This window comes from Bombina bombina, chromosome 4, assembly GCF_027579735.1.
Source record: "Bombina bombina isolate aBomBom1 chromosome 4, aBomBom1.pri, whole genome shotgun sequence".
Taxonomy (NCBI): domain Eukaryota; kingdom Metazoa; phylum Chordata; class Amphibia; order Anura; family Bombinatoridae; genus Bombina; species Bombina bombina.
Window position 1 is genome coordinate 798,686,646 of NC_069502.1, and position 22,282 is coordinate 798,708,927.

At 40.2% G+C, this 22,282-nt stretch overlaps 1 protein-coding gene across 2 annotated transcripts; it reads right to left on the bottom strand.

Moving 5' to 3' along the window:
* Positions 1-1,216: 1,216 nt before the first annotated feature.
* Positions 1,217-21,756, bottom strand: LOC128657024 (oocyte zinc finger protein XlCOF7.1-like). Of its 2 annotated transcripts, none has more exons than XM_053711253.1 (7): positions 21,670-21,756; positions 20,660-20,756; positions 15,119-15,223; positions 13,193-13,340; positions 12,337-12,423; positions 7,135-7,242; positions 1,217-4,107 (listed from the first exon to the last, which is right to left on the bottom strand). In XM_053711253.1, exons 1-7 carry the CDS (start codon positions 21,684-21,686, stop codon positions 3,416-3,418), a joined length of 1,254 nt encoding a protein of 417 aa, XP_053567228.1. In that variant the 5' UTR covers positions 21,687-21,756; the 3' UTR covers positions 1,217-3,415. The 2 variants fall into 2 exon arrangements, with proteins under 2 accessions (XP_053567228.1, XP_053567229.1); XM_053711254.1 differs by having other exon boundaries at positions 21,674-21,734.
* Positions 21,757-22,282: the final 526 nt, after the last annotated feature.

Sequence of the window (22,282 nt, forward strand, 5' to 3'; positions counted from 1 at the left end):
AGAGAGAGAGAGAAAGAGAGGGAGGAGATAGAGAGAAAGAGAAAGAGGAGATAGAGAGAGAGAAAGAGAGGGAGGAGAGGGAGGAGATGGAGGAGAGAGAGAAAGAGGGAGGAGAGAGAGAAAGAGGGAGGAAAGAGGGAGGATAGAGAGAAAGAGAGAAAGAGAGGGAGGAGAGAGAGAGAAAGAGAGAGAGAGGGGAGGAGAGAGAGAAAGAGAGAGGGGAGGAGAGAGAGAGAAAGAGAGAGGGGAGGAGAGAGAGAAAGAGAGGGAGGAGATGGAGGAGGAGAGAGAGAAAGAGAGGGAGGAGATGGAGGAGGAGAGAGAGAAAGAGAGGGAGGAGATGGAGGAGGAGAGAGGGGGAGGAGAGAGAGAAAGAGAGAGGGGAGGAGAGAGAGAGAGGGGGGAGGAGAGAGGGGAGAAGAGAGAGAGGGGAGGAGAGAGAGAGAGAAAGAGAGAGAGAGGGGAGGAGAGAGAGAAAGAGAGAGGGGAGGAGAGAGAGAGAAAGAGAGAGGGGAGGAGAGAGAGAAAGAGAGGGAGGAGATGGAGGAGGAGAGAGAGAAAGAGAGGGAGGAGATGGAGGAGGAGAGAGAGAAAGAGAGGGAGGAGATGGAGGAGGAGAGAGAGAGAGGGAGGAGATGGAGGATGAGAGAGAAAGAGAGAGGAAAGAGGGAGGATAGAGAGAAAGAGAGGAAGAGAGGGAGGAGAGAGAGAGAAAGAGAGGGAGGCGAGAGAAAGAGAGGGAGGCGAGAGAAAGAGAGGGAGGAGAGAGAAAGAGAGGGAGGGAGGAATGGAGGACGAGAGAGAGAAAGAGAGGGATGAGATGGAGGATGAGAGAGAAAGAGAGGGAGGAGATGGAGGAGGAGAGAGAGAAAGAGAGGGAGGAGATGGAGGAAGAGAGAAAGAGAGGGAGGAGATGGAGGAGGAGAGAAAGAGAGGGAGGAGATGGAGGAGGAGAGAGAGAAAGAGAGGGAGGAGATGGAGGAGGAGAGAGAGAAAGAGAGGGAGGAGATGGAGGAGGAGAGAGAGAAAGAGAGGGAGGAGATGGAGGAGGAAAGAGAGAGAAAGAGAGGGAGGAGATGGAGGAGGAGAGAGAGAAAGAGAGAGGGGAGGAGAGAGAGAGAGGGGGGAGGAGAGAGGGGAGAAGAGAGAGAGGGGAGGAGAGAGAGAGAGAGGGGAGGAGAGAGAGAAAGAGAGAGGGGAGGAGAGAGAGAGAAAGAGAGAGGGGAGGAGAGAGAGAAAGAGAGAGGGGAGGAGAGAGAAAGAGAGAGAGGGGAGGAGAGAGAGAAAGAGAGGGGAGGAGAGAGAGAAAGAGAGGGGAGGAGAGAGAGAGGGGAGGAGAGAGAGAAAGAGAGAGGGGAGGAGAGAGAGAGAGGGGAGGAGAGAGAGAGAGGGGAGGAGAGAGAGAGAGGGGAGGAGAGAAAGAGACTATATATATATATGGACCACCTAGTCCCTATCCGGCTGACCAGGTCCCTGGAACTGCAGGTCGGCCACATAGTCCGCCATCCCCGGTGTCTCTTATCCCAGGTTGCTACAGCGGCCCCTTGTCCCAGAGCTCCACTCTCTTGGGGATTTTTACCCCTTGGGGAGGGCAAGAGGTGGGGTGATTGCCAGAGGGGAGCTCACTTGAGAACCGGAGGTTCCGGATCCCTCTCTACAACCCCCCCTCCCCAGTGGCCTTCCCGGTGTACGTTTTGTCACCCATAGCTCCAGCCCCCAGATAGGATCACGTCGCTTTTTGGACTATAGCAGCTGGGGACTGAGGGCTTCCCAACGACACCCTGGAAGTGCCGCCGTTCCCCCGGGATCACCCCGGAACCACCATACTTACCCCGCTGGACACTATGGGACAATGGGCTCTATGGATGGCGCCAGCCTGTCTGGAGGGAATGGCGGGAAATTTAGGGGACTGATAAGGCTCTTATCTTGATGAGATTGTATATATAAACTGTGTTTTCCCAATAAAAGTCAGTTCTTGTTTCACCTAAATGCTAGTCTGTCTAGTTATTTGGGTGGGCTCCTGCTATATTCACTCTTCTCCACTACATAGTAAATTTGTCCCCAATTAGAGTGCCCTGGCCAAAACCCTAACCAACCTAACACGCAAGCGACTTCCTGTGGTCCCCAGAATGTGAGACTGCCTTCCAGAGCCTCAAGTCTGCCTTGATCTCTGCCCCTGTCCTAGCCACTCCTAACCCAAACGTTTTTGTATCCACACAGATGCCTCCATGTTCGGGTTGGGAGCAGTCCTTAGCCAGGTAGACAAGGAAGGGCAGGACCACCCCATAGCTTACATCAGCCGGAAGCTATTGCCCAGGGAAGAAGGCTACACAGCAGTGGAGAAGGAATGCTTGGCACTAGTGTGGGCCCTTAAGAAACTGCAGCCCTACCTCTATGGGAGGCCTTTCACCATCCTCACGGATCATAACCCCCTTGTATGGCTCAACAGAGTGTCTGGTGACAATGGACAATTACTGCGGTGGAGTTTAGCGCTGCAGCCCTTTAACATTCAGTACAGGCCGGGAAAGAGCATTGGAAACGCTGATGAACACTCCCGGCAAACTGAAATGGAATAGCTCCTCGGACAGCCCCAGGCCGACCCGTGTGTGGATCTAGCCGGGTCTACCGAACTCGAAAGGGGGAGCTGTCACAGATCCCGGGCTGCATGGGTTAAACCACCACCCCCCTACTACCTCCCCCCCCCCTCCTGTTTCTAAGCAGATTTGGGCTTTTTGAGAGCCACTGCAATCTCCCAAACCTTGGATTTACTTTGTTTGTAGGTCACACATCATAGTCCCGCATATCCAGTTTCCCTTACCCCAGGTCGCTCCAGCGGCCCCTTGTCCAAGAGCTCCGCTCTCTTGGAAATTGTTACCCTTTGGGGAGGGCAAGAGGTGGGGCGCGACTGCCGGAGGGGAGCTCCCTTGGGAACCGTAGGTTCCGGACCCCTCTCTACAACCCCCACTCCCCAGTGGCCTTCCCGGTGTATGTTTAGCCACCCATAGCTCCGGCCCACAGCAATGGATCACGTCGCTTTTTGGACTATAGCAGCTGGGGTCCGAATGCTTCCCAACTACACCCTGGAAGTGCTCCCCCGGGATCCCCCCGAAACCACCATCCTTAACCCGCTGGACACTATGGAACAATGGACTCTATGGATGGCGCCAGCCTGTCTGGAGGGGAGGGAATGGCGGGAGATTTAGGGGACTGATAAGGCTCTTATCTAGATGAGATTGTGTATATAAACTGTGTGTTTTCCCAATAAAAGTCAGTTCTTGTTTCACCTGAATGCTAGTCTGTCTAGTTATTTGGGTGGGCTCCTGCTATAATCACTCTTCTCTGCTACATAGCGGCAAGTTCCAGGTGTTGGAAAGATCCTTTGGCAGAGCTACCCAGTCGGGGTAGCCGGGTTCCGTCACAAGGTTAAACTCTGATTTCTTTTAATATGAGTTTTCTGATGCTTAATAAGAGTTGTTTTCCGAGTAAAACATTTCCCACATTTAGAACATGAAAATGCTTTCACCCCTGTATGGATTTTCTGATGGCTAAGAAGAGTTGATTTCAGAGCAAAACATTTTCCACAGTCAGAACATAAAAATGCTTTCTCCCCTGAATGAATCTTCTGATGCCTAATAAGATTTGATTTCAGAGTAAAACATTTTCCACAGTCAGAACATGAAAATCCTTTCTCCCCTGTATGCATTTTCTGATGGCTAAGAAGATGTGTTTTCTGGTTAAAACATTTTCCACAGTCAGAACATGAAAATCTTTTCTCCCCAGTATGAATTTTCTGATGCGTAATAAGATTTGATTTCTGATTAAAACATTTCCCACAGTAAAAACATGAAAATCCTTTTTCTCCTGTATGAATTTTCTGATGAGCAACAAGATTTTTTTTATGATTAAAAAATTTCCCACATATAGGACAGGAAAATGGATTTTCTCCTGTATGATTTTTTAGATGTTTAAGAAGCTGTGATTTCTTAAGAAAACATTTCCCACATTCAGAACATAAATTTCCCAGGTGGCTTCTTTGATTTTGAAGAAGATGTAAAGAAGCATCTGCACTCTGATCATGACTAGGATTATTGGAGTTTGTGAATTCCCCTGTCAATAAGAAGCACATTGGGAGTAATGTTATTAATCATATAATTATTTTATCATGAGATCATATAAACTGTTCTGATTTAGTCAGTCCCCTACACTTGTAGTAGACACTGTGACAACTAGACCTTTCCCTGCTTCCATGCTAAGGCTTAAGGGCAGTTTACTGGACATTAGGGACAATTTCTGAGATTTCACACTTACTCAAAGACCAAACTAAATAGAAATTAATGTTTTTATACCTAATGTATCAAGTCCTTTTAAAATTGTGTTCACAGAAACTTTGAGTAATACAACTATTTCAGCCCATAAACTAATTATAACTACTTTATAACTACTGCTTGTGTGCTTGTAGTAAAAAGGATGACTCTAGAACAACAAAAACAAAGAAAATGTCCCCAGGTGGTGTAGTATATCTAAGCAATATATAAAATCTTCATCATAGAGAAGAATCTCACTCACGTGTCAACTACACCTTCTGGGATAATCAGCAGCTCCCAAGCCTACTGTATTACTCAGGCAGTTCTGTTATATCATATAGATGAGGAGGGTTATTTAGCTGAAAAAGCTTAAAGACCTCAATACAGCTAAACCAAAAGGATATCAACTTGTGACAAATCTCCAAAATAACATCAAACCACCACAGTTAGTGAGTTAACTTAAAAAGGCTAAGAGCATTTACAGTCGTATGCAAAAGTTTAGGCACTCCTGACAATTTCCATGATTTTCATTTATAAATAATTGGGTGTTTGGATCAGCAATTTCATTTTGATCTATCAAATAACTGAAGGACACAGTAATATTTCAGTAGTGAAATAAAGTTTATTGAATTAACAGAAAATGTGCTATATGCATCAAAATGAAATTAGACAGGTGCATAAATTTTCGGCACCCTTCTCATTTTGTTGATTTGAATACCTGTAACTACCTAGCACTGATTCATTGGAACACACAATTGGTTTGGTGAGCCCATTAAGCCTTGAACTTCATAGACAGGTGCATCCAATCATGAGAAAAGGTATTTAAGATGGCCAATTGCAAGTTGTTGTTCTCTTTGACTCTCCTCTGAAGAGTGGCGACATGGGGGCCTCAAAACAACTCTCAAATGACCTGAAAACCAATATTTTTTAACATTATGGTTTAGGGGAAGGCTACAAAAAGATATTGCAGAGATTTAAGCTGTCAGTCTCCACTGTGAGGAACATGGTAAGGAAATGGAAGACCACAGGCACAGTTCTTGTTAAGGCCAGAAGTAAAATATAGGAGAGGCAAAGGTGAGAACGGTCAAAAACAGCCCACAGACCACCTCCAAAAACCTACAACATCATCTTGCTACAGATGGTGTCACTGTGCATCGTTCAACAATTCAGCGTATGGGAGAGTGATGCGGAAGAAGCCTTTTCTGCACACACGCCACAAACACAGTCGCTTGAGGTATGAAAACACACATTTGGACAAGCCAGCTTCATTTTGGAAGAAGGGGCTGTGGACTGATGAAACAAAAATTGAGTTATTTGGTCATAACAAGGGGCGTTATGCATGGCGGCAAAAGAACACATCGTTCCAAGATAAACACTTGCTAGCCACAGTAAAATTTGGTGGATGTTCTATCATGCTGTGGGGCTGTGTGGCCAGTGCCGGTACTAGGAATCTTGTTAAAGTTGAGGGTCGTATGGATTCTACATGATATCAGCAGATACTTGAGAATAATGTTGAGGAATCAGTCACGAAGTTGAAGTTACGTCGGAGCTGGATATTTCAACAAGACAACGACCAAAACACTGCTCAAAATCTACTCTGGCATTTATGCAGAGGAACAAGTACAATGTTCTGGAATGGCCATCCCAGTCCCCAGACCTGAATATCATTGAAAATATGTGGGGTGATTTGAAGCGGGATGTCCATGCTCGGCAACCATCAAACCTAACTGAACTGGAGATGTTTTGAAAGGAGGAATGGTCCAAAATACCTTCATCCAGAATCCAGACACTCATTACAGGTTATAGGAAGCGTCTAGAGGCTGTTATCAAAATGAAATTGCTGATCCAAATACCCAATTATTTATAAATGAAAATCATGGAAATGGTCAGGGGTGCCTAAACTTTTGCATACGACTGTACATCACAGGAAAGAGGGTTAAAGTGAAGGTAAACTTTGGTGAATGAAAGCCTGTTTTTTAAAAATACTATTAAAAACAGAGGCACTTTCATTCATCAAAGTTTACAAAGTAGCCGTTTTGATTAAAAACGTACCTTTTTTCTTTTCACAGTCAGAGCAGCTTCCCCCTCCTGGAAATCCTCTCTTCACACGTCAGCAATGACTAATCCGGCTTCCTCCAATCATGGCTTTCCCGCCAGGGTAGTCATTGCCTGAGGCCATGTTGTGATTGGAGGAAGCCGGATTAGTCCAGGAGGGGGAAGCTGCTCTGGCTGTGAAAATAAAAAAGGTAAGGTTTTAATCAAAACGGCTGCTTTGTAAACTTTGATGAATGAAAGTGCCCCTGTTTTTAATAGTATTTTTAAAAAACGGGCTTTCATTCACCAAAGTTTACCTTCACTTTAAGTTTAAAAGCGCTTTAATATGCAACATGAGTGCTTATTGTTATGTTTTATTGCTTAATAATGTTGCATTTATGCCATATATTCTTTACTTGTAATGAAGACCAGATTATCATTTTATATAAAAAGTAATATATAATGTCTAAAATAAACTATATTAGTGAACATACACATCACCTGTGCCCTGTGTGTGATGTGTATATTCACTAATATGTACCCTACCCTACTCCCCCAAGACATGTCACACGAATACACTCACCTGTGCAGTACTTCCCAAAGACATGTCACACAAATACACTCACCTGTGCCCTGTTTCACACAGACATGTCACAAACTTACACTCACCTGCTCCCTGCATCCCTCTCACGTGTCACACATACACTCACCTGTGCCCTGCTTCTCTTAGACATATAACACACGTATACTCACATGTCCCCTGCGTCCCACAGACAAGTCACACACACACACCTACCTGTACTTATATTATCACATATTTCCTGCTCTGCTGCTTCTGGCATATTTCTTTGCCACTGATCTTCTGTTTGTTCCGTGTTACATGAAATCTTAGCATCATTTTCACCTGAAGAAAAACCCCCCAGATGAAATAAACAAATAACTCTTTACAATTTCTGTTGTCTCTTTCAAAACAAAATGTGAAAAATTGTGTAATTTAAGCTAAATAAACCTGAGCCTACATCACTAGCAGTCACATCAGTAAGAAGCATTCTTTGTAATGACATCAGCACAACAGTAAATACAACTGGTGTCATGCAGTAAATTAGAATCAGTTATATTACTCGCTGCAAACACAGCCCCAATTATAACCAATCAGAATTCTATTTATTTCTATTATCAAATTGGCTTTATTATCTTCTAATCCTTTGCTGAAGGATCAGCATTGCACTGCTGGCAGCTAGATCAAACACATCTAGTTAGCCAATCACAACAGACAAATCTGTGAATCAATCACTAGAGGGCGCTATAGTACAATACGTGATGATGGTACAACCTAAAAAATGAAATGTCTGCTATGTTGCAATGAGTATCTAATTTCTAAAATATATACCAAATTGGGGATAATATGTAAACCAAACACCCCATTATACAATTAATCTGATATATAAATTAGTAATGGTATAGTGACACAAAACATCTGTGAGATATACTTATATAGTAAAATTAATAAAAATAAATAAAAAGCAGCACCTCCCAACACATAAACTATGGAAGCTATGTGTAAAAAATAGAAACAGACAGGTGCAAAAGGACACCGGAGGGCGCTAATAGATCCTAAAATGACCATATAATATATGATACATATAATACTACAATATATGATACAAAACTAAAAAATGATAAAAAGAATGGAAAATGGCACCTCATTAAATGTTAAGCAACACAGTATGAGAGTCCACTATGCGTGAGTTGAACAGACAGTCTGTTGGATCAATATGAAGTCCAATATAATTTCAGCCGACCGCAACAGCCTCCAAATGGCCGCAGGGATGAATCCTTTCTTCAGATGTTTGGCGTGTGGTGGGGCGACAGTGGATCCCTACTGGCATTTGTCGACCAGTTGAATGGTGCAGTGCAGGGTCTAAAATTTACACTAAGCTTTAGTGAAACCAATATTGTATTCCTGGATACTGAAGTACACAAGGATGTATTGACGGGTAGCATTAATATAGATTTATATAGGAAGAGTATAGATAGAAATTCCCTGCTTAAATTTGACAGTTTCCACCATGAGTCCCTTATAAATTCCCTTCCTAAGAGCCAGATGGTTAGAGTTCATAAAATAGTCAGTGACAGTTCAAAAAAGGAAATGAGACTTAATGAAATGACTGAGAGATTTGTCCAAAGAGGCTATCCTCCAAAGTTAGTTGAGACTGAGAGACACAAAGCCACTAGTATTTATGATAAAAGTGTTAAACCTAAGGATAAGCAAGATAGACTAGTGTGTGTCACACAGTATAACCCATACAGCACTGAAATAGCCCAGAGTCTGAAAAAACACTGGCATGTATTGAAACAATGCAATACTGATATAATACAATTTCAAAATTATCCTCTTATGGCATATAGGAGAGTACCTAATATTAAAGATCTAGTAGTCAAAAATGATATTGGCAATAGAATGAAGGTACAAACATATATATCAGCTAAATCATATGGTACATATCCATGCCTAAATTGTGCCAGTTGTAACTCAGTGATTAAGGGTAAGGCGTTTGTGCATCCCCACACAGGTAGAAAGTTTAAAATCAAAGTTTTTTTTACGTGCGAATTTACACATGTCATATATTTAATAAAATGTCCATGCTCTAAAATCTATTTAGGGGAGACAGTTAGGAAGATACGTGACTGCCTCAGTCAACACAGATCAAATATTAGATGTGGGGACAAAAATGCCCCGGTAGCCTGTCACTTTCTTGAAGCTGGTCACAACATCTCCCAGCTTAGGTGGCAAATCATAGACAGCGTTGAACCCCTTAGGAGGGGAGGTAATAGGGAATTACAACTAAAGAGGAAAGAATCCTTTTGGATACATACATTGGAAACTTTAGCCCCTAGAGGCATAAACAGGGAAATAGACATGACAGTCTTTTTGTAAACTTCAATATAATGTAGACAATGTCCAGTTCTCTGTTTATAAGTTACATGCAGTATAAATGAATTTATCATATGAAAAATATACAAAAGGTATAAGTAACAGCAGTTTGGTTTTAATGATACTTTGTCTATCTATATATAAATGAATTATGTTTTTGACCACCAGGTGGTGGTATACTGTGTTTTTAAATGTATGTTTTGTACCATGGTGAGGTAATGGTTAAATCATATGGTATTTAAGGAGCAGCTCACAGGTGTTCTGTATTAGCATGAGTAAGGGTTAACGCCCGAAACGTTGCATTTGCTGCTGGGTGTCCATGCTGTATGAAGCTGTAAAGGATAAATAAATGCTATAAAGCTTGAAAATCTTTTTTCTTTCAATTTATTGGTGCTGTGGACTTCAGTTGTTACTACATTACAGACTGGCGTATGCAGTAGCCCTCCATCACGTGCATCAGGTGTGTGCTGTCTGTCATATGTGAACTGCTCTCTTCAGATGATGGCAGACAAATCTGTATGGATTACAAATAGAGAAGGACGACCATTGTGTGCATCCACAGCCCAAAGTAGCCCACACAAACAGCAACACTCTATTTCCAGGGTACTCACACTTTGGCCGAGCACACCAATGTGCTTGTGGACACAGACTGGCTATCAGAGCAAACCAGCTTGCTCTCTCCGGCAACACTCTCCCCACAGATGCCAGACAACAGCAGACTCACTGGAACTCCACAGTGGTTCGGTAATGAACACCTTACTTGTTATGAATTGCGGAAAATGATTTAAAAAAAGAATATCCTTTAATCATTGATAAAACATAAAATCCTTAATACACAAGTAGGTGAATAATGTACATCAATAAAAATTGCTACGCGTTTCTCAGCTCAATCGGCCGTTTCCTCAGGCATAATGTAGTACACTTTTGAACCGGCTATATAATGCCGCTCATTACCGAACCTATAATTGCATGGGGGGGGGGGTGTCATCTGAAGAGAGGATTCATCCCTGCGGCCATTTGGAGGCTGTTGCGGTCGGCTGAAATTATATTGGACTTCATATTGATCCAACAGACTGTCTGTTCAACTCACGCATAGTGGACTCCAATACTGTGTTGCTTAACATTTAATGAGGTGCCATTTTCCATTCTTTTTATCATTTTTTAGTTTTGTATCATATATTGTAGTATTTTATGTATCATATATTATATGGTCATTTTAGGATCTATTAGCGCCCTCCGGTGTCCTTTTGCACCTGTCTACAACAGACAAATCTGTGCAGACACCAATCAGCAGCTAGTTCCACTAGTGTAGGATATGTTCATATTCGTTTTCAACAAGGGATACCAAGAGAACAAGGCACATTTGAAAATAGAAGTAAATTTTAGAAGTGTCTTAAAACGGTATGCTCTATCTGAATCATGCAAGTTTCATTTTGTCTTTCCTATCCCTTTAACTGCTGAGCCATTTCATACCCTTGTGCTGAAGCGGTTTACAGTCTTTTTGCTATAATTACATTTAGAATTCAGCCCTACATAAGTTATATCACAATCACCACAAATAAAAGGTGAGTTTTAATCTATGTGCTTTATTGGGTGGGAGTAGTAGAACTAAAAGTGAGACAGATCACACACATACACTTACCTGTGCCCTATCTCGCAAATACATGTGACACAGGTAGGTACCCTTAAAGTAGACACGAAGAATCAAAGTCAAATCAGCCAATAGCATGTAAGCAGCTTTCATCCTATTGGCTGATTTGAATTTGTCAGCCAATAGGAATGCAAAGGTACCCCCATATAAAAGGGGTACCTTGCATTCAATCTTCATTGTGTGGCAGGAGATCGCATGAAGAGGACCTCTGTGTCACGCGGACTAAGAGGATCGCCGAGGACTTTGCAGCCGCCATCGGGATGAAGATACAAGATGGATAGCGGCATGGATGAAGATTAAAGAAGATAGTCCCATAATGGATGAAGACGGAGCTGCGAGGATGAAGATGATTTGCCGGCCTTCAGCAACGGTGAGTTCCAATTTTGGGGGTTAGTGTTAGGTTTTTTTGTTTTGTTTTTGGGGTGGTTTTTATGTTTAGATAAGGGCTTTTTTATTTTTAATGTGCTGAAAAAGGGCTGAATGCGATTTTAAGGGCAATGCCCATCCAAATGCCCTTTTAGGGGCAATGGGTACATTCGTTTTTTGGGTTTTTTAGTTAGGTGTTAAGGGGTAATTTGTTTATTTTTTGGCAAAAGAGCTATTAAAAGGACATTATACAATCATTTTTTCTTTGATTTTCTTTGCATAAATGTTTTGTAGATGATCTATTTATATAGCCCATAAAGTTTTTTTTTTTTTTAAATGTATAGTTTTGCTTATTTTTAAATAACATTGCTCTGATTTTCAGACTCCTAACCAAGCCCCAAAGTTGTAAGAGCATACCGTCATATACCTACTCCAGCTTGCTCCTGTTTGTGTAAATGGTCTTTTCATATGCAAAGGAAGGGGGAGGGGGCTTTCCAGCTGCCTTTTCAACAGAGCTAAACTGAAAGCTTCTAAGTATGTTTTTAAACAATTTTATACTGGATTTTTATATCAGTATCTGTGCATCTTATTCTTTATAGTAGTGTCTATTACATGCAGTTATATGAAAATGAGTGTATACTGTCCCTTTAACTTTAGGGCAATGCCCTACAAAAAGGTCTTTTTTAGGACTATTGTTATTTTATTTCTAGATTGGGGGAGGGTTTAAACGGGGGTATTAGAATATAGGAATAACTTTTTTTATTTTGGATAATTTAGTTTGTTATTTTTTGTAATGTTAGATTTTTTTTTTATTTTGTAATTTTAGTGGTTTTTTTGCGCGAGGTGAACTTACGGGTGACGTAGGTTTCAGCAGTTGCGCTAAAAAATACACCACATATGTAATCTTGCCCGGTAGGTTTATGAACCAAATAGATTTTAGCATTGCAACCTGTTTGTACTGAGGCTCATCATTTTTATAGCGTGAAATAATATCAGAATCAGGTGGGTTTTTTTAAAGTGTGAAGCTTATACAATAGATCACTCACTTGCAGAGACATCTGATGGCTGAATATCCTGTACAAGTTCTCTTTGTGTTCCTGTGTCTAGATTTTCATCACTGTGACCTGTTAGTTCTAATAGAGAATACATTTAGTTTATTTTTGCTAATCATTAAACAATTTACAATGTATTCTATTTAATTTTTTTAAAGATGATCTGTTGCTGGATAAAGCTACATTTTTCTATCAGCCAATGCGCATTACAACCTAAGAATGTGACATGCATTTCCTGCTAGTCTGTTGCATAAAGTGATGGTAAAGTCTCCCCTTTATAAAATCAGATGCGGAATGTTAGTGATATTTTACATTGAGTTTAATTAATCAGTTGTAATGAAGATGCGCTATAACTTACTTTTTAATATAGATATAAAGTTCAAATACCGCGTGCTCCGCCACCAAGTTTAAAATTAATTTTTTTGGTGAGCTAACGGTTTCAATTGTTTTCCAATCAGCGCTCTAGCTACAACAAAAGTGACACATATGAAGAGAGCTGATTGGACAATTCAAAAAGTTATATTGCATCTTCATTGATGACTTAAACTCCATCTAAAATATCACTAACATTCCAGATCTGTTTTTATAAAGGGAGAGTTTATCATCACTTTACATAGATATTCGTGATTATAAAAATTTTCATATATAATTGCATTAATATCCCTGACAAACTTTTTGCCTCTCACACCCTTCTAAAAAATGTTTTGATATTTATTGGGTATAAAACTTGTTTATAATCAGACAGCTCATTAGATTAACACACATGACGGATTGTAGATTTACACTTTCAGTTACTTCTGTAGTGTTTGTGCATTTCCTGAGTGAGATATTTATTACTACACAGCGTTACCTGAGCTCTCATTTCCTGGGATCTCATTAGTCCTTAGTGCTTGGTGAGTCTCCATCATGACGTCCTTGTAAAGCTCCTTGTGTCCCTCTATATACTCCCACTCCTCCATAGAGAAATACACAGCAACATCATCACACTTTATAGGCACCTGAAACACAAACACAACTCATTCAGCAATAACACAGGGACTGGATCTGTCAAACACTTTTACTGAAAAAGCCAGGATAATGTTACTGAGAACATCCAGAGACACAGAAGGTAGGAAAATACTCAACGGGCCGGATGGGTAAGTAAAGAGTTACTGAGCCCTGGCTCTAGTATAATGTCACATTCCCCAGCAGTGCGCACCTCTATAATCAGTTGGTTAATGCTGCTGCAATGGGGGGATGGATTTTTCCTGTAATGGTGCAATTCTATAAAGGCAAATTTTCCATCCAAAGACCAAGGGCTGGAATGTAACCTTTAGAGATAAATATATGCCACCACTAACCAGAACAAAATATTACAGTCTATATTACAAGTCAAGAGAGACTTTGGTCCGTGTTTCAGTATTCCACAATTTGTTATTAGAATTCACCGGTTAAAATATTTCTGAAAGACTTGTTTGTTGTGGGCAACTTAGTAAGTCAAACGAAATCCTAAAAAGGAACAAAGAGGCGCCAATAGGGTAATAACGTAGAAACCAAGGGCTAACAGGTAAGGCCAACAGTTATACTCACAAACGAAGCGGCACTATATTATGCCAGATATCTCAGACCGGGACCTGTTTGTCGCCCGGCAGACAAACACTCGGCCAAAGATGCTGAACCGTCACGTGGGACCTTTCCGCCAATCAGGTACAGAATCACGTCCACACCTCTCAAGACGGCGGATCGACCAATCGATGATGAATCTTGCCGCACACCTTACTCTTCCGAAAATCCCAGCGGAACAATCGTACTCAGCGAGTACTCGGGAGGGACAGAGAGGCACTGCAAGTCTAAAATCCCAAAAGCACCAGTGACTTGTAGAATGGTGATAAAAATCCAGGCTCCAAAGGGGTATAATAAAAACTATTTATTAAAAGTTAAAATGAACAGCTGTTCCTTTTTTTTTGTTCCTTTTTAGGATTTCGTTTGATGAACTGTTTTGTGCCAAGAGAGCAGCCTAGATCTTCATCTATCGTTTGGAATTGGTATATGTTTCACTCTCAAGCGCACCTCTAGATGGGATTTGCCATCTTTTTTTCTCAACTTAGTTAGTGCATCACATGCTTATAATAAAATGTGCTAATTAGAGTGCTGGGCAAAATTACCATAATATGACCAGCTAAATATCACGTGCACAATGCACAGAATGATAAACTTTTAATATCGCTTTTTAAAAGCTGTAAACTGATACTGTGAGCAGTACCCACCTGCATTATAGGCTCCATAACAAACACATAAACTGACACACCCTCATAGCATTTAACCTCTAAATTGCAAGGTCTCGCTACAATAATTCACCGCAACCACTCAGCCCCCTAAGAGCCATTTTCAGGTGCTTGTAGCTTTTCTTTACATAAATTTTTTTTTTTAAATGTGCCAGCTTTGTGGGCATCCTCAGTGATAAGAAATTCTAAAAACTTTACATAGATATTTGAATATTTTTTGTCTAATATAATATATATATATATATATATATATATATATATATATATATAAGAAATACATTTTTGGATGTTTTGTTTTTCAGATTACCCTTGATTTTAAAGTATATACACACAGATACATATGTTTGGCCTTTAGTATGAAAAGGTTATATACCCCATGTACAGAATGAGCGAGGACATGTCAGGCTGCAATCAGCAAATTCTAATAATTTCAAAACATGTTAATATGTGTAAATAAACAAATACAACCAGTGACAGGGCCATGCAGATGTTATTATGACATATTCCATCACCTCCCCTGTCAGCAGGTACATGATCTGCAGGGTGTGGGTCAGTATCCTCTCTGTCGTCATCTTGTCCCCGGTCATGTCACTCGCTGTCAGTGAGTTAGTCACACGCTGCAAGAATGAAACATAAAAACATCACTGACCCCTCTCACATCACCTGTGTGTATCCCGTTATCATATTCCCCATCTCATCATGTTCACATGGAAAAGCATTGCAAAATATCTGCTCCTACAGTAAATATTGTATATATGCACATTATATATCAGGAATTAATTGTTGCATTGCAATATATCTGCACCTACATTAAATATTGTATATAAGCACAGTATATATCAGGAATTAATTGTTGCATTGCAAAATATCTGCACACACAATAAATATTATTAAGATGCATCATGCACAGTATATATATCAGGAATGAATTGTTGCATTGCAAAATATCTGCACCTATAGTAAATATTGTGTATATGCACAGTATTTATCAGGAATTAATGGTTGTATTGCAAAATATCTGCACCTACAGTAAATATTGTATATATGCACAGAATATATCAGGAATTCATTGTTGCATTGCAAAATATCGGCACACACAGTAAATATTGTATATATGCACATTATATATCCGATTTAAATTAGGTAGTTTAAAAGGTTAATTTTAGCTTTATTGTAGGAACTAGCCTCCCATCTGACACTTCCCACCCCTCTGATTCCTCCCAAACAGCTCTCTTCCCTCCCTCACACACACCCTCGTCACCCCCATCTTAGGTACTGGCAGACAGTCTGCCAGTACGAAAATATGAGGCCTTTTTTTCTTATTTATAAAATAAATATATATATATATATATATATATATATATATATATATATATATATATATATATATATATATATACACACACACACAGGTGGCCCTCGTTTTACAACGGTTCAATTTACACCGTTTCAGAATAACAACCTTTTTTTTCCAGTCATGTGACTGCTATTGAAAAGCATTGAGAAGCAGTGCATTTATTAAAATAGCCAGTAGGTGGAGCTGTCTGCTTGTGTTGCAGCAAAGCCAAGCAAGCTGAAATTAATCAGTTTAACCAGACCTGAGCTATCGAGCAGATTTCAAAGGAACAATATCTTCCTGTCTATAAATCAGTCCAGATTGGAATGAATAGAAAGAACGGTTTGCAGAAACATGCAAGAGAAGTCTGTGTTGTGTGATTATTTTATTAGGTTTATAATGCTGTTTAGCATTTAAAGTCTTCATTTCAAAGCTTTAAAAATAATGTATTAGGTGTTACTAATGACAATTTTGAGAGGCGCCTGGAACCAATCTCCCTCACGTCCCATTGACTTACATTATAAACTGGGTTTCAATTTACAACGGTTTCGATTTACAACCATTCCTTCTGGAACCTAACCCCGGCGTAAACTGAGGGCTACCTGTATATATATATATATATATATTAAATTTTCTGCAGTGTAGGATCCCCCCTTACTCCCCAACCCCCCTGATCCCCCCAAACAGCTCTCTAAACCTCCCTCCTCTAGCTATTAGCCGCCATCTTAGGTACTGGCAGCTGTCTGCCAGTACCTATAAACTGCATTTTTTTCTGTAGCGTAGCTTCCTCCATCGATCCTTAGTTAGAGACCTCCACACAAAGCCCATACACCTTTTCTGTAGTGTAGCTGCCCCATCCCTCCCTGTCCTTTTATTTATTTTTGGCCGTGGCGTAGGGCCCCCCCCCCCGGCACCAGCAACGATCTGGTGTGTGTCACCGTCTGTAACGATCAGGCATCTGCCCTCATATGGAGCCGGCGCACCGATCGCGCTCCGGCTCTTTATGTGGCAGATGCCTTAAAGGGACATTAAACCCAATTTTTTTTCTTTCATGATTCAGATAGAGAATACCATTTTTAACAACTTTCTAATTTACTTCTATTATCTAATTTGCTTCATTCTCTAGATATTCTTTCCTGAAAAGCATATCTAGATAGGCTCAGTAGCTTCTGATTGGTGGCTGCACATAGATGCCTCATGTGATTGGCTCACCAATGTGCATTGCTATTTCTTTAACAAAGGATATCTAAAGATTGCAGCAAATTAGATAATAAAAGTAAATTGGAATGTTGTTTAAAATTGTATTCTCTATCTGAATCATGAAATAAAAATTTGGGGTTTAGTGGCCCTTTAAGTTTCAGGGACTCCAGATCTCGGCTGTAACTTAAAGGGACAGTCTACCTTCGAATTGTTATGGTTTTAAAATATAGATAATATAATCCCTTTATTACCCATTCCCCAGTTTTGCCCAGTTTTGCACAACCAACACAGTTATATTAATATACTTTTTACCTCTGTGATTACCTTGTATCTAGGAACCTTCTTCCAGCCCCCTGATCACATGACTGTGACTGTTTATTATCTATTGTCTTACATTTAGCATTGTTTTGTGCTAAATCTTAAATAACCCCCTGTGCCTGAACACAGTGTTATCTATATGGCCCACGTGTACTTTCTGTCTCTTTGTGTTGAAAAGAGATTTACAAAGCATGTGATAAGAGGCAGCCCTCAAAGGCTTAGAAATTAGCATATGAGCCTACCTATGATTAGTTTAAACTAAGAATACCAAGAGAAAAAAGCACATTTGATCAAAAAATTAAATTGGAAAGTTGATTAAAATTAAAAGTCCTATCTGAATAATGAAAGTTTAATTTATACTAGACTGTCCCTTTAATAGCTGAGAGTGCTGGAGCTTCCTGAAGCGAAGAAGTATATATACGTCTTGCAGTACGACAGGCAAAATAGTGCAAGACCTATATATACGTCTTATTGAGTGAAGGGGTTAACATAAATGTATTTCATGAGAATTTGTACAATAAAAATTTAACATTTTTAACATTAGCTAATTTTTTAACTTAAAGGGACACTAAACGTTGCTATAAAGTTCTCTTATGTATCAATTATATTTGTAATCCGCTTTGTGTTTCATACTTTTACCGTTATCGAGATATTCTGCTCTAAGAATTTATTGAATTCCAAACCCACCGCTTGAATCTTCGTTTCCATGCACCAATCATCTACGATAACCTGAGTTATCAAAATGTCGGACTTACGCCACAATGCGCATGCGTGATTGTAGGACCTCGTCATCGAATACGTCACTCTCCATCTAAACAGCAGAATGAATCTTCTGGTATCACCGGTATAATATGCGCATGCGCGAATGTCAGTAACGAAGTGCGCGTGCGCATGGTGACAAAATTGGCTTCTAATGATAGGCGCAAAGACAAATTTTGATTGGAGAATAGTTTTGGTAGTGGACGACCAATAATAGGGGGTTTGGCTTCATGTATGTCATAATCGAAAAATAAAATATATTTTTATTAGATTTATAAACGTTTTTGTGTATAAGTATATAAATTATGATATATAAACGTTCGTGATTTAAATCTGATAATGTAATTACGGATAAAAATTCTAAGTTTTGTGATCCTTTAATATTGGCTAAACTTTTAGCATGGTGGACAGTAAAATCAGCCGGGTGGTGCACCCTATAAAAAAGTCCTAGGGAGAACACTGGTTTTATTTACACAAACAGAGATAAATAGAAAACTAGTACCTCGCTTGCTCCGCAAACTACGCCGTATATCGGATCGCGCCCCAAACCTTTATATTTTCAAAATTTAAACTAATGTAATTGTACATCTACATATTATTCTAATCTTTGCTTTAAATACATCATGATGTCTAGCATTTATTTACTGTTTAACATCCCTTGCAAAATATCTGTGAACACAATAAAGTTTTTACATATGCACAGTATTTATTAGTGATGTGCAGTTCGGTTCTTTTGGGTGAATCGGTTCATTTCGGACGGTTCGATTAACTGAACCGGTTCATGAACCGATTCACCAGTTCACCTACTGAACATGAGGTAGAGGCTCTACCTCATGTTCAGTAGGTGAACTGTAGAGCCGCAGATTCGTTTCCTGCAGTGCTGTATGTAAATGACTCAGTGTACTGTAACTCTAATGAATCATTTAGATAACAGTACACTGATTCAAATAACAGGTCACACTCACAGCGGTTCTCAACAGACCCCTGCAATTACATTAACCCATTCAGCATCCCATGTTTGTGTGTATATATATATATATATATATATAATTTGTAGCTGTTGCTAAGTAAAAGTTAGCTTAGATATAGAGGAAGAACAACAAATTATATATATATATATATATATATATATATATATACACAAACATGGGATGCTGAATGGGTTAATGTAAGTTGCAGTTAGGGGGTAAATGCAGGGGTCTGTACCTGATATTTGAATCAGTGTACTGTTAGTTAACTCGTATGCAATGAATCTGTCTGTTAGCAGTACACTGAGTCTTTGCAAACAGTTCACTTCTTTTGAATCAGTGAACTGTTAACAGACTGATTCATTGCAGACGAGTTAGCTAACAGTTCACTGATTCAACAACACTGGTAATATGATCCTAGAGTGAGATACTGCTGTGTGATTCATTAAAGGAGGAGTTAGCAGAGCAGAACTCACTCTAGGATCGTATTACCAGAGTGCTGCTGATGACTCAGGAACTGAACTGTTTCAAACGAATCAGTTCAGTCTGATGTACTGATTCATTCAGTTCAGTGAAAAGATCCGGTTCAAATGAACGATTCGTTCATGAACCGGACATCACTAGTATTTATCAGCAATTAAGAGCCGCATTGGTAAAAGATGTGCGTGTAAAAAACATATTATAAGCATTTAAATGGTCATTTTGGGGGCGGAGTCAGGAAGAGCATGGAGACGGATGGCTAGTGGAAAAGCTCTGTGCATTTCAAAGCAAAAAAACTGGCAGTCCCTGTTTCACATAAAAGGATGTAACATAGAATCAGACAAAACTGCTGCCGAACTGAAAGGACTCTGTGGCAAGGAGCAGGCACAGAATACATAAAGACCGCATAGCGAAAGCGCTGGAGGACCGCCATAGGCCAAATATGTAAACCGCATCTACTACGATCGCAGTAACAAGAGCTACAAAATCGCGGAAATATATGCAGCCCCGATCATTTCCTGGCCACTGAGACAACTCCTGATGAGCGGATAAAACCTGAGGCAGACGGCTCATATATTAAGCTAAGAAGTCATCTACTACAGACACGTGACACTCCTCAGAAAGCAGATAAGAAGCAGAGTAACAGAGAAGCCCAGAATGAGTACAAAACAAACATACATGCATGTCATTTTCTCTGCATCAGATCTCTCTCTCACAAACAGCAGCTACAATGAAAAGGCTATAGAAGGGTACTGCAGCAACACACATCCTTAACAATTCCATATTTTAAACAGGAATAAGACACCATCTTATGCTCAAATAACTACAAGAGAATATTCCCAGAACAATTCAACATTTTTGTATTTGCACAAATATCTTACACACAGGCTTCTTATTTTTCTCTCAGCATCTGCCACTTCTTGTTGCTAAGCAACTAATACACAATATTCCCTGCAAAAGGTTACCATGGTGTCATTATGATGTTTTCTCACCTCTCCCGTCAGCAGGTAGAGAATCTCCAGGATGTGATTAAGGATCCGCTCAGGCAACTTCTTCTTCATGGTCAGTGATATTGTGTAACACTGAGACCTGCAGCAGTAGCACATACATGACAGAAATTACATATATAAAAATAATAGCCATACATACACTTATACACACACTGACCTATGCATACACGTATAGCCCACATATATGTATACAAACTCACATATACACTTCACATATATGTATGCATTCATACACCTCATAGTAAAGACTGTTCCCTCTGCCACACACACAGCCCCCTGCCCAATACATTATATACAGATATATAATATTATAGAGAGGCTCACTCTGTTTCTCCCTCACCGTCCCCCATTCCAGCACCTTATATAAAGATAGATATATATTATATAGATGATTCCTCTGCCTCTTACACGCAACCCCATCCCCAGTACCTTATATACAGGTATATAATAGTATAGAGTCTAGAGATGATTCCTCTGTCTCTCACACACAGCCCCAGTACCTTATATACAGATATAGGTAAAATCTTAGTTTAGCATTCTAAATTATTTACTGAACTATAATATTATAGGCTCTGACTCACACATTCACCCAGAGAGATTGCTTGTCCCACACACATAGCCCCTCCCCAGTACCTTATATATATTACACAGATCTATATTATTATAGAGCGGTTTCCTGTGTCTCATATACACAATCCCTTCCTAATAACTTATATACATGCCTATATTATTATAGAGAGGTTCCCTGGGTCTAACACTCACAGCCCCCCTGCACCTTATATACAGATCTAAATTATAAATACAGATGTTTCCTCTGCCTCACACACATCCAGACCGATCCCTATTACCGTATGTACAGATTATTATGTAAGTTATTGTGAGGTTCCCACTGCCTCACACACACTAAGCTCCCTCCCCAGAGCATGTTGTTTCATACCCACACACAGGATTCCTTTAGTACAGCATATGCAGGTGGCTTTGCTTGTGTTTACCTACGTGAGTCATCCATGTTGAATACGGATAGTGTAGCAGCTTCTTCCCTTCCAGCAGAAGGACCTATGATGTCACAAGTCACATGGCTGCCGTGACCACAAGGGAAAGAGTACTACAGGAAGTAGCTGGGTGGGTAAGGGTAACTTCAATGCAGCTTCCGGTGTGTACCATGTGATCGCTGCAGCCCTCAGTAAGTTATCGGTTGTTTTATGTATGTAGGTAACTTTCTAATTGGTGATGTGTCTGTGTATAAAGCAGTGGGTGGAGATGTGTGCATCACAACCAACCTCTCTTTATTAGTGACTATCTCTGAATAAACTACTGCAGAATACTTTATATGAAGCAGAGATAACCATATTATATGTCTGTATATAAGGTACTGGGGATTGTGTTAGGTGTGTGAGGCAGATGGAACCTCTTTATAATATGTGTGTGTGAGGAAGAGGGGTGTGTGTGAGGCACAGGGGGCCACCATATTATATAGCTCTATTTAAGGTATTGGTGGGGTCTGTGCGTTTGAAGCATAGGTAACCTCTTTATTATATGTATATCTTCGTTTACAGTACTGAAGGGGGGGGGGGGGGGTATGAGGCAGAAGGAACCTCTCTATAA

Bases quoted from the DNA above. Each gene is read 5' to 3' on its own strand.
- LOC128657024 (XM_053711253.1), bottom strand. The intron at 12,424-13,192 runs GTAACGCTGTGT...ATTCTCTATTAG, and splicing joins CCCAGGAAATGAGAGCTCAG to AACTAACAGGTCACAGTGAT. The intron at 4,108-7,134 runs GTAGGTGTGTGT...TCTTATTGACAG, and splicing joins ATGTGATAATATAAGTACAG to GGGAATTCACAAACTCCAAT.